This window comes from Furipterus horrens, unplaced genomic scaffold (genome assembly GCF_987537825.1).
Source record: "Furipterus horrens unplaced genomic scaffold, mFurHor1.1.pri manual_scaffold_12, whole genome shotgun sequence".
NCBI classification, from domain to species: Eukaryota; Metazoa; Chordata; class Mammalia; order Chiroptera; family Furipteridae; genus Furipterus; species Furipterus horrens.
Genome location: NW_028327182.1, coordinates 9,464,262 through 9,477,943, shown reverse-complemented (window position 1 = coordinate 9,477,943; position 13,682 = coordinate 9,464,262). Strand labels below are relative to the sequence as shown.

Below are 13,682 nucleotides of genomic sequence, written 5' to 3'. Positions count from 1 at the left end.
AATATTAATACAAAAAGCAATTCTATGTTTTGTGTACTCACAACTGTAAACCTAATTTTGCCTCACCCTACATATAAAGAGGTGTTTTTCAGTCTATTCTTTTTTAAAATATATTTTATTGATTATGTTATTACAGTTATCACAATTTCCCCCTTTTCTACCCTCGCCCAGTACCCCCATTCGCTCCAGCAATCCCCCCACCTTAGTTCATGCCCATGGGTCATGCATATAAGTTCCTTGGCTACTCCATTTCCTCTACTGTCCTTAACATCCCCCTACCAATTTCTACCTACCAATTTGTACTTCTTAATCCCTGCACCTTTTCCCCCATTCTGTCCCTTCCCTTTGACAACCAGTAACCATCCAACTGAGCTCCATATCTATGATTCTGTTTCTGTTCTGCTTGTTTTGTTTTGTTTTTTAGTTTGTTTATTAGATTCAGTCATTGTTAGTGTGAGTTTGTTGTCATTTTAGTGTTCATAGTTTTGATCTTCTTTTTTCTTAACTAAGTCCCTTTAACATTTCAGGTAACAATGGCTTGGTGAGGATGAACTCCTTTAGCTTTACCTTGTCTGGGGAGCACTTTATCTGTCCTTCCATTCCAAATGATAGCTCAGCTGGATAGAGTAATCTAGGTTGTAGGTCCTTGCTTTTCATCATTTTAAATACTTGTTGCCAATCCCTTCTAGCCTGCAAAGTTTATTTTGAGAAATCAGCTGACAATCTTATGGGGATTTCTCTGTAGGTAACTATTTGCTTTTCTCTTGCTGCTTTTAAGACTCTTTATTTTTAACCTTGGTCATTTTAATTATGATGTGTCTTGGTGTGGTTCTCTTTGGGTCCATCTTGTTTGGGACCCTCCATGTTTCCTTGACCAGTGTGTCTATTTCCTTCACCAAATTAGGGAAGTTTTCCTTCATTATTTTTTCAAATAAGTTTTCAGTTTATTGCTCTCCCTTTTCTCCTTTCAGCAACCCTATGATTTATGTGTTGGCATATTTGAAGATGTCCCAGAGGCTCCTTAGTCTATCCTCATTTCTTTTTTGTTTTTGTTTTTTAGATTATTTTTTCTTCTTACTATTCTTATTGAATGTTTTGTCTTCCATATGTTCCAAATCATTGATTTGATTCTCAGCTTGTTCCCCTCCGCTGTTGGTTACTTAATGTAACCTTCATTTCTGCCTGGGTTTTTTTTTTTTTTTTTTTTTAATGCTATTGAAGTACCCAATGAGTTCCCTGAGCATCCTGATAACCAGTGTTTTGAACTCTGCATCTGATAGATTGCTTATCTCCATTTCATTTAGTTCTTTTTCTGGAGTTTTATTCTGTTCTTTTATTTGGGCCATATTTATTTGTCTCCTCATTTTGGCAGCCTCCCTGTGTTTGTTTCTGTGTATTAGGTAGAACAGCTTTGTTTTCCTGTTTTAGTAGCATGGCCTATTATAGAAAAACATACCTGATAAGTTGCGTGGGGTAGAGTCTTAGTTAATCGCCAGGGCGAGGCAACCTGTGTCACCGATCTGTGGCCCTGTGTGTGTGTGTGTGTTGGGGGGGTGAGGTCAGAGAAGGGACAGTGCCACTGCCTGGTCCCTGGAGTTTTGCCTGGGTGGAATCTGTCTCTCAACAGTTGCCCTCTTCAATTTCCCCCTGTATGCCACTGCTGCTCTTCCAACGGTTGCCCTGGTGCTGAAGCCCAGATGGAGTGAGTCTGTATAAGTCCTAAGTCCACTGTGGGCCCTTTAAATGGAGACTCCTGAGAATCCCATAATTTCTTCTGCCACCACCAATCCCCACTGGTTTTTAGAGGCAGAAGTTATGGGCACTTATCTTGGTGCTGGAACCCTGGGCTGCGTGTTCTGGTCAGGGGCTGGGATCCCTCACTCCCCAGATATCCCTCCCAATTTTTATCTGCCACATGTGGGTGTGGCATTGCCTGTTCTGCATCTCCACATGTATCCATGCCACTCCACACCATTTCACATCTCAGCACCTTTCTGTGCCTCTCCACCTCTCTACCTTGCCTACCTGTCTGGATGAATGTGGCTTCTTTCATTCCATTTTATTGTTGGATTTCTACATAGCTCATTTTCTGACCATTCTGGGTGATGGTTTTTTGGTTTTTTTTTTTTTTTTTTTTTTTTGTAGTCTAGTTGTAATTTTTGCTGTAGTTGTTCAAGGGGGCAGGGCATGTTCACCTACACATCCATCTTGACTGGAAGTCTGAGTCTATTCTTAAAATCTATTCTTCAAAAATGTTTTATTAATAATTAAATGAAATTACAATTTTGTCTATGTCCTTAGTTATCTGGTTTGAAAATTCTCTGTCACCTTTTGATTTTTACTTACATATTCTCATCAATAGTATAAATACATGAAAAAAGCAGATTTTACCATGTCTATATTTGAATAAATGACTAGAGGCGCATATATGATGACTAAGGATTTATAAACACATTTTGTCTTGTATATCTGTGTACACGACTGTGAAAGGATAGAAGAAATGTTTTAGAGATATATTATTATATATAGGATTTTGAAGCACATTTAATTGCTCTCACATTTGGAGGTTTTTGAATGTGATGAATATGTTTTTCTTTCACAGCAAACTTGTTGTGTGTGTGATCCACCTATAGCCAGAGTTTATTATGTTTGAAAGGCTATTGCAACTATGGGATATTGCCAGACAGTTAATAAAAAGCAAATTGAGTCTACCGAGAGATTAATTCAGCAGCTGAAAGAAATACATTTGCCTTAGAGTGATCAGATATTCTACTCACCAAACTCATTCTCCAAGATAGCATCCCTAATGAGCTTCCTATACCAATTAAGCATAAGCAGGAAGCATCAGTCATCACAAATGACTATTTTCAGCTAATCAGCTACAGGCACAAACTGTGTGGCATTGAGGAACACCCGAAAAGTTTTTTTTTTCCAACTCTATTCTTATTTTGTTGGCTTCTCAGTTTTACAGATGTGATGCCTTGCAGACACTGTAAATGAGCATAGTGCTTTACAATATGTATAGTGCTTTCCCTTGCATTATTATTCAGTAGAATAAAATGGGTTTTGCCCTGGCTGGTTTAGCTCCGTGGATTGAGCGTCGGCCTGCGAGCTAAGTGTCGCTGGTTCGATCTTCCAGTCAGGGTACATCAGAGAAGGAAAACTCTGACTCCAAAAAACCTCCGCTGCCTTGCGGCATACCTCTTCAGGGGAAGGGCTAAGGGAGTAAACCCCGACAGAAAATCCGGAGCCGGAGTCCCTAAGGCGGTTTGACGTTGTAGTCAACACCGGCAACTCCTGCGGCGCACCTGAAGCCAAGCTGTATTGACTCCGTCTTTCCCTTGGACCCTTCAGCTGCGAAGAGAGGGGGGGTCTGCTGCATGGGCAACAGCAGACCCTCCATATTACCCTGCCCAGGCTCTGTAGCTTCAGCGTCATCGCACAGGAGGAGACAGATACCGTGTCACTCCCGAGTCGGACTGCACAGCCATTCTCGGCGGTGCAGATGGACTCTTAAGAAGCTACACCATCGTCTCTCGAGACAGACGGCTGCCGACGAAAATGGGTTTTAATGGGCTAAAGTGATTTGCTTAACGGCACACAATTAATGTGTGGCTGGGACTCAAATCATGCCCTTTATTGAAATTGTTCTATAAATATATAAGTATTGGCCAACTTTCTATTCTTCATGACAGGGTCCAAGTGTTCAAAATGTCATCATCTTCACATGTGGGCAAACTCAGATAGAGCTAAGGCAGGATGAGGCTGAAGGGAGATATTTTTACTCACATTATTGAGCACTTAAAATATACTAGCAGTTTACATAATTTAACCAAAATAATAATTCACAAAACCTTCCAAATGGATATTTTTATTCTATTTTATGGATGCAAAATTTGTAAGCCCAGAAAGGTAATATTAAATTTATGTGTGACTTTAAGTTTTGAAAAATTCTTATGTGTTCTATATGTTATGAATATACCAACAGCTATTTATGAATATGGAGAAAATGAAGAGATACTTGTTAGAGAATGTGGCATGAGTGTGTCTGCTGTAATATTACTGATTTTTATGTGACATTTACAGAAACTGGCTCCATTATCATTCTACAGTCACTTTGTTTGTGAATGTTCCTTTAAATGTGCACATGTGGAAACTCTTTTGTTTGATTGAAGACATGTTGGGGAGGGTCCCTCTTTGGTGAAAGTGGTTTCAGAATAGAATGAAATAACACTTGCCATTTGGGTGAGGCCAACAGAGCGGGGTTGGGGGTGGGGTAAAATGGATGCTGTCTACATGAGGCATGGGGGGAAAAGGGGACTGGAAAGGACTGATTCCACCCTAAAAGATCAGAGGAGAAGTTCATTACCTGATGACCCAAATTCTGAAACTAAAGTTCCCTCTAGACTCTAGGAAAAAAAATATCATTTTTGCACAAATCAGTTACTTAAAAATATTTGTACATATTCATTTTAAAAGGGTCACCATAACATCCCTTTGCTTTCTAGTTTATAGGAATTAGTATGGCAAACAGATATATTTGGGAAATATTTCTTGGCATGACCTTTTAATGACAAATTTTTGTTCAAACAACTTTTCAGATGTTTCCACAAGCTTAGGAGGAAAATTGTTTTTAATTTATTCCTTATTAAGGATTAAACAGAAAAATAATTTATCAAGATCACAAAACTAAAACTTTAGTCTGTTTCTCCTTTTTATCTGACTTGACATCACTTCTTTTATTTTAATTCTATATTGTTGAAAATTCATGAATGCCAAATTTGAAGTAAAGTAAGTTATATACTGAGCACTTTTTAAGAACTAAAACCAGGTCTTTTTATTTATATGATTGTATATTTTTTAAAAATGTATACACATTGTATAGTATGTACTCAATAAATGTCATTGAGTGAATAATGAATCGATCTTCTGGTCAATCGGCATAAATCCAAAAGTTAGTCTAGAACACTGTGACCGCCAAAGATTTGAGTAAATGTGGAAGCTCTTTACTAAGTTGAATATAAAGAGCACTAGAGACAGGCTAAATATAATGAATTATTTTCAGATTTTAAAATAAACAGATTAAATCATACTTATTTAGCATCGACAATGTGGAAATCCCTGTGGTCATGATGTGGAGGATAAAATGATTAATTGTGATCTCATCTTGGAGAGACTTACCCTTAGTCAGAAAGTCGTAGCATATGCCCAAGGAAGTTAATTGTCAAAGAATGGTACACAGATTTGAAAGGTCAGAGAAATATGTATGGACTGGAGTGAAAAGATACTTGAGTTTAAACTTGAAATTAGGTATAATGTGATGAGGAGGAAAAACAAGAATTGGAAGTAAGGAGAATATAAGGCCATCATAAAGAAAATTATAAACTATCAATTCACATGATTTCTCTGAGAAAAACACAGAATTCTATGTGGCACATTTTATGTGCTGGGGAGGGCTATGTTTAGACATAATTTTTCTAAAAAGTATATTATATGGGATCTTGACTGAAAGCTCAATTTGAACTTTCTTTGCCAAGGGGCCCTCACTTCCAAAAGTATGTCAATGGGTATTGAGTGAGGGGAAGGGTTAGTTTGCTTATGAAAATTTGGAAAACAACAGCTGAATCTCAACTAAACAAAATTGTTTTCTGTGAAATTCCTCGTGACTCGTCAGCTCATGGATATCAAGAAGGGGCCATCGTGTCACTTTCTCAAGCATTTTACCACCAACCTCGTTCTGTGCCTCATCTATCTGGACTGATATTTGTCATCCAGACACATGTTGGGAACCATTGGGGTTTGATAGTAAAGAGTCACCAAGAGCGTTAAGGCAGAGACATGACACAGTGACAGTACCGATTAGGGGGCAGTAATCTGGTGGTGGTAGGTGAGGAAGAGACTGATGTCCCCTGCAGTCAGGGGCCTGGGAAGATGCATGAGTAGTGGGTATGAGTGATTCTGTTTTAATATACAAAGCAGTAGAGTGCATTTGATATCCAATCACTGCATAGAGATAAACTACAGAGGAACAAGGGTTGCAAACAAGGACTTGGGTATAATTTACACAGAGGAGAGCACAATCTGTCGGGACAGGTTCCCAAAAAGAGACTGAAAAGAACAGAGGATTTACACGAGTAATTGAAACATCTCTCCTTTCTTTTTTCTTTTTTGATGTGTGGAGAAAGATGAGTCAACTCAGAAGAAATCAAAAATAGTTTAGTTCAAAAGACAGGGGTTTTTAAAGAAGGATCTTACTATGAAAATCCTATTATTTTTATTGATCAGAAATAGGTTGGGGATTTTCACCAGTTAAGTTCTGTTCTACCTGTGAGAGTGAAAGGGAGTACCTGTGGAAGTGTGGTGCTTGAGAAGTAAGGAAGTGAGCACTGCCAGGCAGAACCTTCATGCGGACGAGATGGAACTATTGGTCCTGCAAGAGGGAGATAGGATTATTGAGAGTCTGGGATCATGGATCAGATGAGATCACGGATATACCTGGATAAGTTGATCACAGGAAACAATTACATCTCTTGCTCAAAGACTTGGAAGACAGAGAGGGATTGTTAAAAGGCAGAGAAACTGAAAGATAGAGAATAGGTCAAATCCGATAGCTTGTTTCCAAGGGCATAATCCTCCCAGTCAGGTGTTGGCCTATGGATGAGTTGGCCATTTGGGTTGAAGGACTATATTAGAGAATCAAAAAAGACCAGACAGAAACATTGTCCAAGAAGTGAGTGGCCCATTTGGAGCTTAAAGAATGAATTTGTTTTCTGTTGTCACGCAGCAAATTACCTCATATTTAGTAGTTAAAAAAACAAACAAACTCCCATTTATTAACTTATAGTTCCATAGTTTATAAGTCCAGATGGGCTCACTGCTCAGGGCTTTCTGCTTAGAGTCTCACAGCCTGAAGTCAGGTTGGTAGCAAAGCTTGAATCAATTGGAGGATGAGGCGATAATCCTCCTCTAGGCTCAGCTAAATTGTTGGTAGAATTCAGTTGTAAGACTGAGAGCTGAATTCCTTGCTGGCTGTGGGGTGGATGTGATGGTGACATCATAGTCACTGTCCTAGGGATTAGAGTGGAAAATTCGGGAGCCTATTTTACAATTCTGCCCACCACACATATTTAAATTAAATTAAAATATAGTTTTGTACAGTTCTCTTTATTTTTAAATGTGAATTCATGTGTCTTAGATATTTCTTCGATCACTTCAGTGAGCTAGAAAAAAAATGTAGCCCTGACTGGTGAGGCTCAGTGGACTAAGCACTGGCCTGAGAACCGGAAGATTGCCAATTCAGTTTCTGGCCAGGGCACATGCCTGGGTTGTGGGCTAGGTTCCCCACTGGGGCCTTGTGAGAGGCAACCAACTGATGTTTTTCTCACACATTGGTGTTTCTCTTCCTCTCTTTCTTCCTCCCTTCCTCTCACTGTAAAAATATATATAAATAAAATCTTTAAAAAGAAAAAGAAATCTAGAAACACAGCAAAGATTTTTTTTCCAAAAGAGTTCTCGATTATATTTACCAGTCACTAAAAATAAATGAATCATTCTCTGACAATTTGTATATTTAATTGCTTTCACCCTAACCTGGTTTCTTAAAATGGTAAGTTTTGTTTTGCATGCTCTATCTTTTGGTTTGCATCTTTGAGTTCAAATTCACTAGGTTGGGTCTTTGTGAACTTGTACATTGTAGGTGTTGTTCATGAGACTCCATCTTGGTTTTGCTGTAAATACTGTAGTAATAATTAAGGAAATAAATGAAAAATAAAGTTGAAATGGGGATGTGTTTTGGAAAGCATGTCAGGGGCCAAAAGGAGTAACCCATCACCAGAAAGTTTGTTTTTTGTTGAACTTATCAGGTAATACTTTGAAAAATTTTAATCTAAGTCATGTAAGTGAATTCTTTATCAAATAATCCTTTCAATTAATGTGATGTGGGTGTTTTAGTAATATTATAACAGAATATATAATAAAGTAGATAATAATAAAAAATATATTAATTTTAATGTCCTAATACTATGCAGAGTATTTTATGTACTCTTTCTCTCTCAATAAGAGCAACAGCCCAGGTGTATCATTATCCCTATTTTAGATAAAGGGGAGCTGAGTTAGTTATTCAGTAACTTGCACAATCAATGTGCAATGTCCCATGGTTAATATATGTCAGAATCAGGATTCAAATCTAAGTATGTTGGATCTCAGAGCTAAAGCTCTTTGTAATTGTGCTAAATAACAAATGGTACATGTTCTAAAGTAATACCATTGTCCATCCTTTCTGTTTTTGGATTTGAATTGTTATGTGTTGTGATATGTATCTTCATCTCCCCTGCAGGAAGAACCATGCGCATGTGTTCATTAAACATAGTAGCCTAACATCACTTGGCCATCCTTCCCTTTAAATTTAATACCTATTAATGAAGTTGGGGAAGTGCTGTTACATAGAAATAAATTCTATGAAGAATTTTAATATTATTGTCAAGTTGTTTTAGCATTTCATTTTTCTTAAGGAAAATACATGTTAAGGAGTTATAATATTTCAGAATTTGTGACAATTTTTTTTTAAATTTTGAAAGCTTATGAATTGTCAAAGTGTAGTTGCTTAGAGTAAATGTTCTTCAAATGCTAAACATAGTTGTATTAGGAATTCTGAGAATATTTTACTCTATGTTTTTCAATATGAATTGCTCTCCTTGGGTTGTGTGTTTAATTATTGTCTGCTAATCAATGCTATTGTTAAGAAAACCTTTTAGAAGTATCAACCATAATACTTTCATAAAGCACCCTGAAAATTTAAATGACCATTAAGCATTCAGCAGAGCTATATTTCATTCATAATATAGTAGTACGCTCTAGTGCTCATGCTTAATCACGTGTTCTCCAAAACTGCCTTTGAGGGGTAAGTATCATATATTGGATCATTGTACTGAGCTTTTGCTCTAAGTGAAATAGTCTATTATTTATAACATCACCTTTTTGAAAAAGAATTCAGGCATTTGTAATACTATTCAAAAATATTAACAGCACTCCCATGCTCTGGGGAAAATGGCTATTCCATCTACTTCTCTCATAAAAGTAAATGGAATATTTGAGAACCAAGAAGCTGGTTACATTTCTTAACTTATTTGTAGGAATGGAAATAGGACTTAAGTCTTTTGTTCCAAGGTTTAGTTCTGTGCTATATGTATTGGACTATGTATTTGATCCAAGAAAGTTTAAATAAGCTGAGCATGTCTAGTTCCAAATTTCTAGATTCTTTAAACGGAACCTTTTCTGGAACAATAGTGCCATTTTAGTAATAATCTACTTTTTGAGTATTTTTGGATTGTTGGTTTAAAAAAACAGCACAATATTATCATCCAGTATACTTTACAGATAGTTGTATTGTACTGAAGTTTAACTTAAACATTGCTTATTCAGAAACAAAGGGTTCTCTAGCCAAACTCTCCATGAGCAAGAAGACCTGGCTTTATTTGCTTTCCAAAACTTTAGCACAGAACTAATATTCAGATCGTAGCCCTTTTGCATGTCAGATCTTGCTTATTGTTTATTATTTCGGTGGTTTTACTATTTTTGTAGACTTGATTTGGTAAGGTATCTACGTTAAAATAGTGGACCCGCATAAGAAGAGTATCCTAATTTCTAAGTAGGTTCCTGAGTAGCGTTCTTAGATGATTTGAATTTGCTCTCAATAAATATTTTTTTTTGTCTTCATATTTAGTTGTTACAGGGCCGGTCACCCAAACCTGACAAGTGGGAACTTATCACGGGCAGTGGCGGCGGCGTGGCGGAGCAGGTCAGCGGGGACTGTGACGACGAAGATGGTTGTGGAGGGTCAGGAAGTGGAGAAGTCAAGAGGACAGTGAAAATCGCAGACTGTAAGTGTATGATTCTAACGCCATTTTTAAAGAACGGATTTCGAAATACAATTAAGGGTAATTAGTACCATGAATTTAAAGAAATAGGGACAGTGAATTTAGAGACATGCAAGAGGTAATAGAAATGAAAATGATCCTGTTTTTAATTACTTAGGACATGCTTTCTTGGGGTTTTGTTTATTTTTAACTTATGGCTTTAAGTGGAGATAACATTTTTGTATGAAAAACTAGTGACTGATAATCTGTTCTAAGAATTAAAAGTTTTAAAGTGGGATAATCCTTAGGGCATGAAATAACTAGTAACTGGTACGGTGGGTATTAAATGTATTTTGGTAATAAATATGAAACTAGAATGGGTAAGTCCTATCAAATAAACAAATGCTGCATTTTAATATTATCATGCCATAATATCAAAACATTTTATTTTAGTAGATAGTCATCACAGTCAAATTGCAATGAAATTGGTTAAATATATGGTTAGTTATGGTAAACAAACAGACTACTTGGTTTTAACTCTTACAGATTCGGTCTTCCAAAAATGCTCACCATTCACTTTGTTTTGAGTCTATGGGTCTGATAAGCAATTCTGTTATGGCTGGATTGGTCAATACCACAACAGATGGAACTGCCAATATATTTTTAAATTGCCCAATAAATTTCACTTTGTGTTAACATGCAAAATGAGGAATATAGTCTCTACTCTCCATTGCCATGTGCATGGATTTGTTCACATGGATGAGACAACCAGAGTTAGAAACTGAGAAATACATGTGAGAGGTAATGTACCCACAAAGCTAACTTTCAAGTATTCATTTATCTGATGTCATACCAAACATCTGTGTATGGAGGCTGATCTGATAGTCCCCCTCTTAGTCCCAATGGGCTATTTTGGATCTGTTGGACATGCCCTTACTTTGGGGAAGAAGAATTTATGTACTTTTTAGTTCTCTTGTAGTGAATTTAGAACACTACTAATGCTTCAAGCATGAATGCCTCTTTTCTCATAGGGTCTTATTTATAAACTAAACATCAGCTGAAGGAATGGAAGCTAACAGAGATGGAAAATCAAAGGGACAATTAATATAAAAATATGTTTTTTGTTAAACACAGTAATAAATTTAACATAGAAGGTAAGTGGATGGGATTTAGGACACTTGGAGCAGCCATTGAACAAAGGGCCACAAAATTCCTCAATGTATTAATTAGTACAATTTCCTAGTGAAAATTAAATATCTTCTCTTGTAGGAACAGTTAAGAGTGTGCATTCTTTTTATTGGTTTTAATATAGATTATCACAAGAAGAAAAAAATGAAATCAAAAAGGTTTTCTTAGAAAAAACTTTTCACTAAGAGTCAAAATTTCCTCCACTGTATTTTGGAATTATGTTAATTATCTATTAGGATAATAGTGAATAGTCTCACATTTTCATCCTATCTTTAGTATTGATATGTACTATAATTTTATTTCTATTTGAGTATTAAGGCATAAAAATTATTACAAAAATAGCTTCGGTTGAAATTTCATTTTACTATAAATTGTGTGTGTGTAGAATTAGCCATTTTATGGGGAATTTTCACTCCTAAAATTTTTTGTAAGCTGAAGAACTTGATGTGTATTAATAGGTGGTCCTTTTTGGTTTCTTTCTCAAGAGAAGTAGAGACAGTGGAGGGTATTCACCTGCTAATGGTTTCTCCTAGAGCCATACTTGTCAAGGTGGCAAGAATGAAATTTTTACTTCAAAACCCTGTTTTCAATTACTACTGAAATGGATGGGTATGATACAAGCAACTATCCATCAGAACTGGGAAGATTTAAGATATACATGGTTTTCAGCAAATCCCCATCTACTATAAATGGTTTGGCTATTATGTTTCTAAGAGTTTATAACTGTTGCCTTTCAATTTTTAATAAGTGGTTAGGAAACCGCTGTGGACAGCATGCTGAAATAGAGAGACAGGGAGAATAGCAAAGGGTAGGTCATATTTCTATTTTTATAAAGCACGATACTATTTCTCCTGTGTTTGACTAGTCTGATAGATGGGTGAAACAAGGTAACGCATAGTTTTACATGGGCTTACTGACGTTAAAATCATATGCTGTGTGGAGGAAGTTTAAGAGGGTGTCATTTTTGTTCAGAACTTGAAATACACCATTACTTCTGTACCTTGTACTGGTGCATAGTCCTTGTAACATACAACATAGGCATAACACGTTCATTTGTCACCTAAAACATGAAGTAATTTATTTATTTCTATACATAATTATAAGGAATAATTGTGCCGTGTAAACTTGATGATTTTGCTCAATCTGTGCCAATGTGCAGGTTGTTAAATATTTTACTGATCATCACTTATTTACACTTATTTTCTATTTCTGTTTTTGTTCACATTGATGTCAGGCAACAGGAGGGTCTATTACATCAATGGGCAAGGTTTCGCAACCAAAATATTTTTGTATCTTTAGGTATCATTGTGTTTTCATCACCAATGGTATCAACTAATTTAACAACTCTTTTAGCTTTTTAAATGATTTTTCTTTGTACCCCAGCTATAGACTATTATTAAATGTTAATTGTTATGTTTCTTGTAAAATGCGGTCATCTGCATACTATGTAGTGTTCACTCTTAGAACATTGAAAACCTTTTCTTATTTCAGGAGAGTAAATTTAAAAATCCAAAAATCACAGAAACTTATTTTATATTTTTATTATACGGATTTGGGCTCATTTATATGGGTATGTATATTTCACTAGTAACCTGAATTGCAGGACTGAAATTGTCTTAAATCTTCATTTCAACTCACCTCTGATACCTGGCATCCTTTCAAAGTAGCTAACTGATGTAGGTTCTAAATACCAGTGCGACAAGTTCTTCTCACCCTACTGAGCAAACCCACTGTCACTAATATCAATACTTTTACAACTATTGGACTATGCTAATATTTCCAAATTCTGATAGTTTAAAATGCTGAAAAACAAACCAGAAGACTACTAAAGACAGGCTGTACGAGAACTAGTCACTGTGTATTTTTAAAAATTTGAAGTAGCATTGCTTGCAATTCTTATGTGATATGATAATTTAAAAAATAAAAATATTAAACCATGATAAAATTAATTTTGGTAAAGTGGTTCACAGTGGTAAACTCAAGCAAAATGTATTTAATGACATGTTGATTTAGATATCAGACTTTCAAAAATAGTAGGGTAATTTTAAGTTGTTGCCTATTGTCATATTCATTAGTGCTCATACAATATTATGTAGCATGTTTATCATTTTTAGAAGTAATTATACATTAGCTGAGAAACCTGTAAGGGAAAACTAAGTGTGTTAAGTGTGTGTTTATATGACTTGTTTCCAAGGGGTGTTCTCAACATGCCTCTGCAGAATACTTACGATAAGGGTGTATAAAGACAGGTGTATTTATGCAGCAGTCTGATCCCTAGGTCCTCCTGCATTACTTCTTATTTGGTCCCTCAAAGTCTTTCTTTATAAAAGCTGGCATTAGGTTCTTCTTGGCTCATGAGTCATTCTTCCTCTGCTCTTTAATGGGTTCTCCTCATCTTCCCACATTCTAAATATTTAAAGAATTCAGGACTCAGATCTCAACTATTCCCTGTTCCACAAACTGCCTACTGCATCATAATAGCCACTGATATACTCTGCAGTTTAAAAGCACTCTTCTATGTGGTGTCTCAGGTGGTAGGCTTCACAAAACAGAAAATATTACATTTAGATGAGATTAATTTAGAAATAGAGGGATAACAAATTGGAATAGTAACTTACTAGCTCTAGAAAAAAAATGTTC

The 13,682-nt window shown here is 36.1% G+C and overlaps 1 protein-coding gene across 1 annotated transcript in view; it reads left to right on the top strand.

Moving 5' to 3' along the window:
* GPC5 (glypican 5) overlaps nucleotides 1-13,682 on the top strand; it is a 1,053,876-nt gene that overhangs the window by 528,843 nt on the left and 511,351 nt on the right. Inside the window, exon 7 of the mRNA XM_090258267.1 lies at nucleotides 9,722-9,878. Coding sequence (XP_090114393.1) covers nucleotides 9,722-9,878 — 157 coding nt within the window. The remainder of the gene's footprint in view (nucleotides 1-9,721; nucleotides 9,879-13,682) is intronic.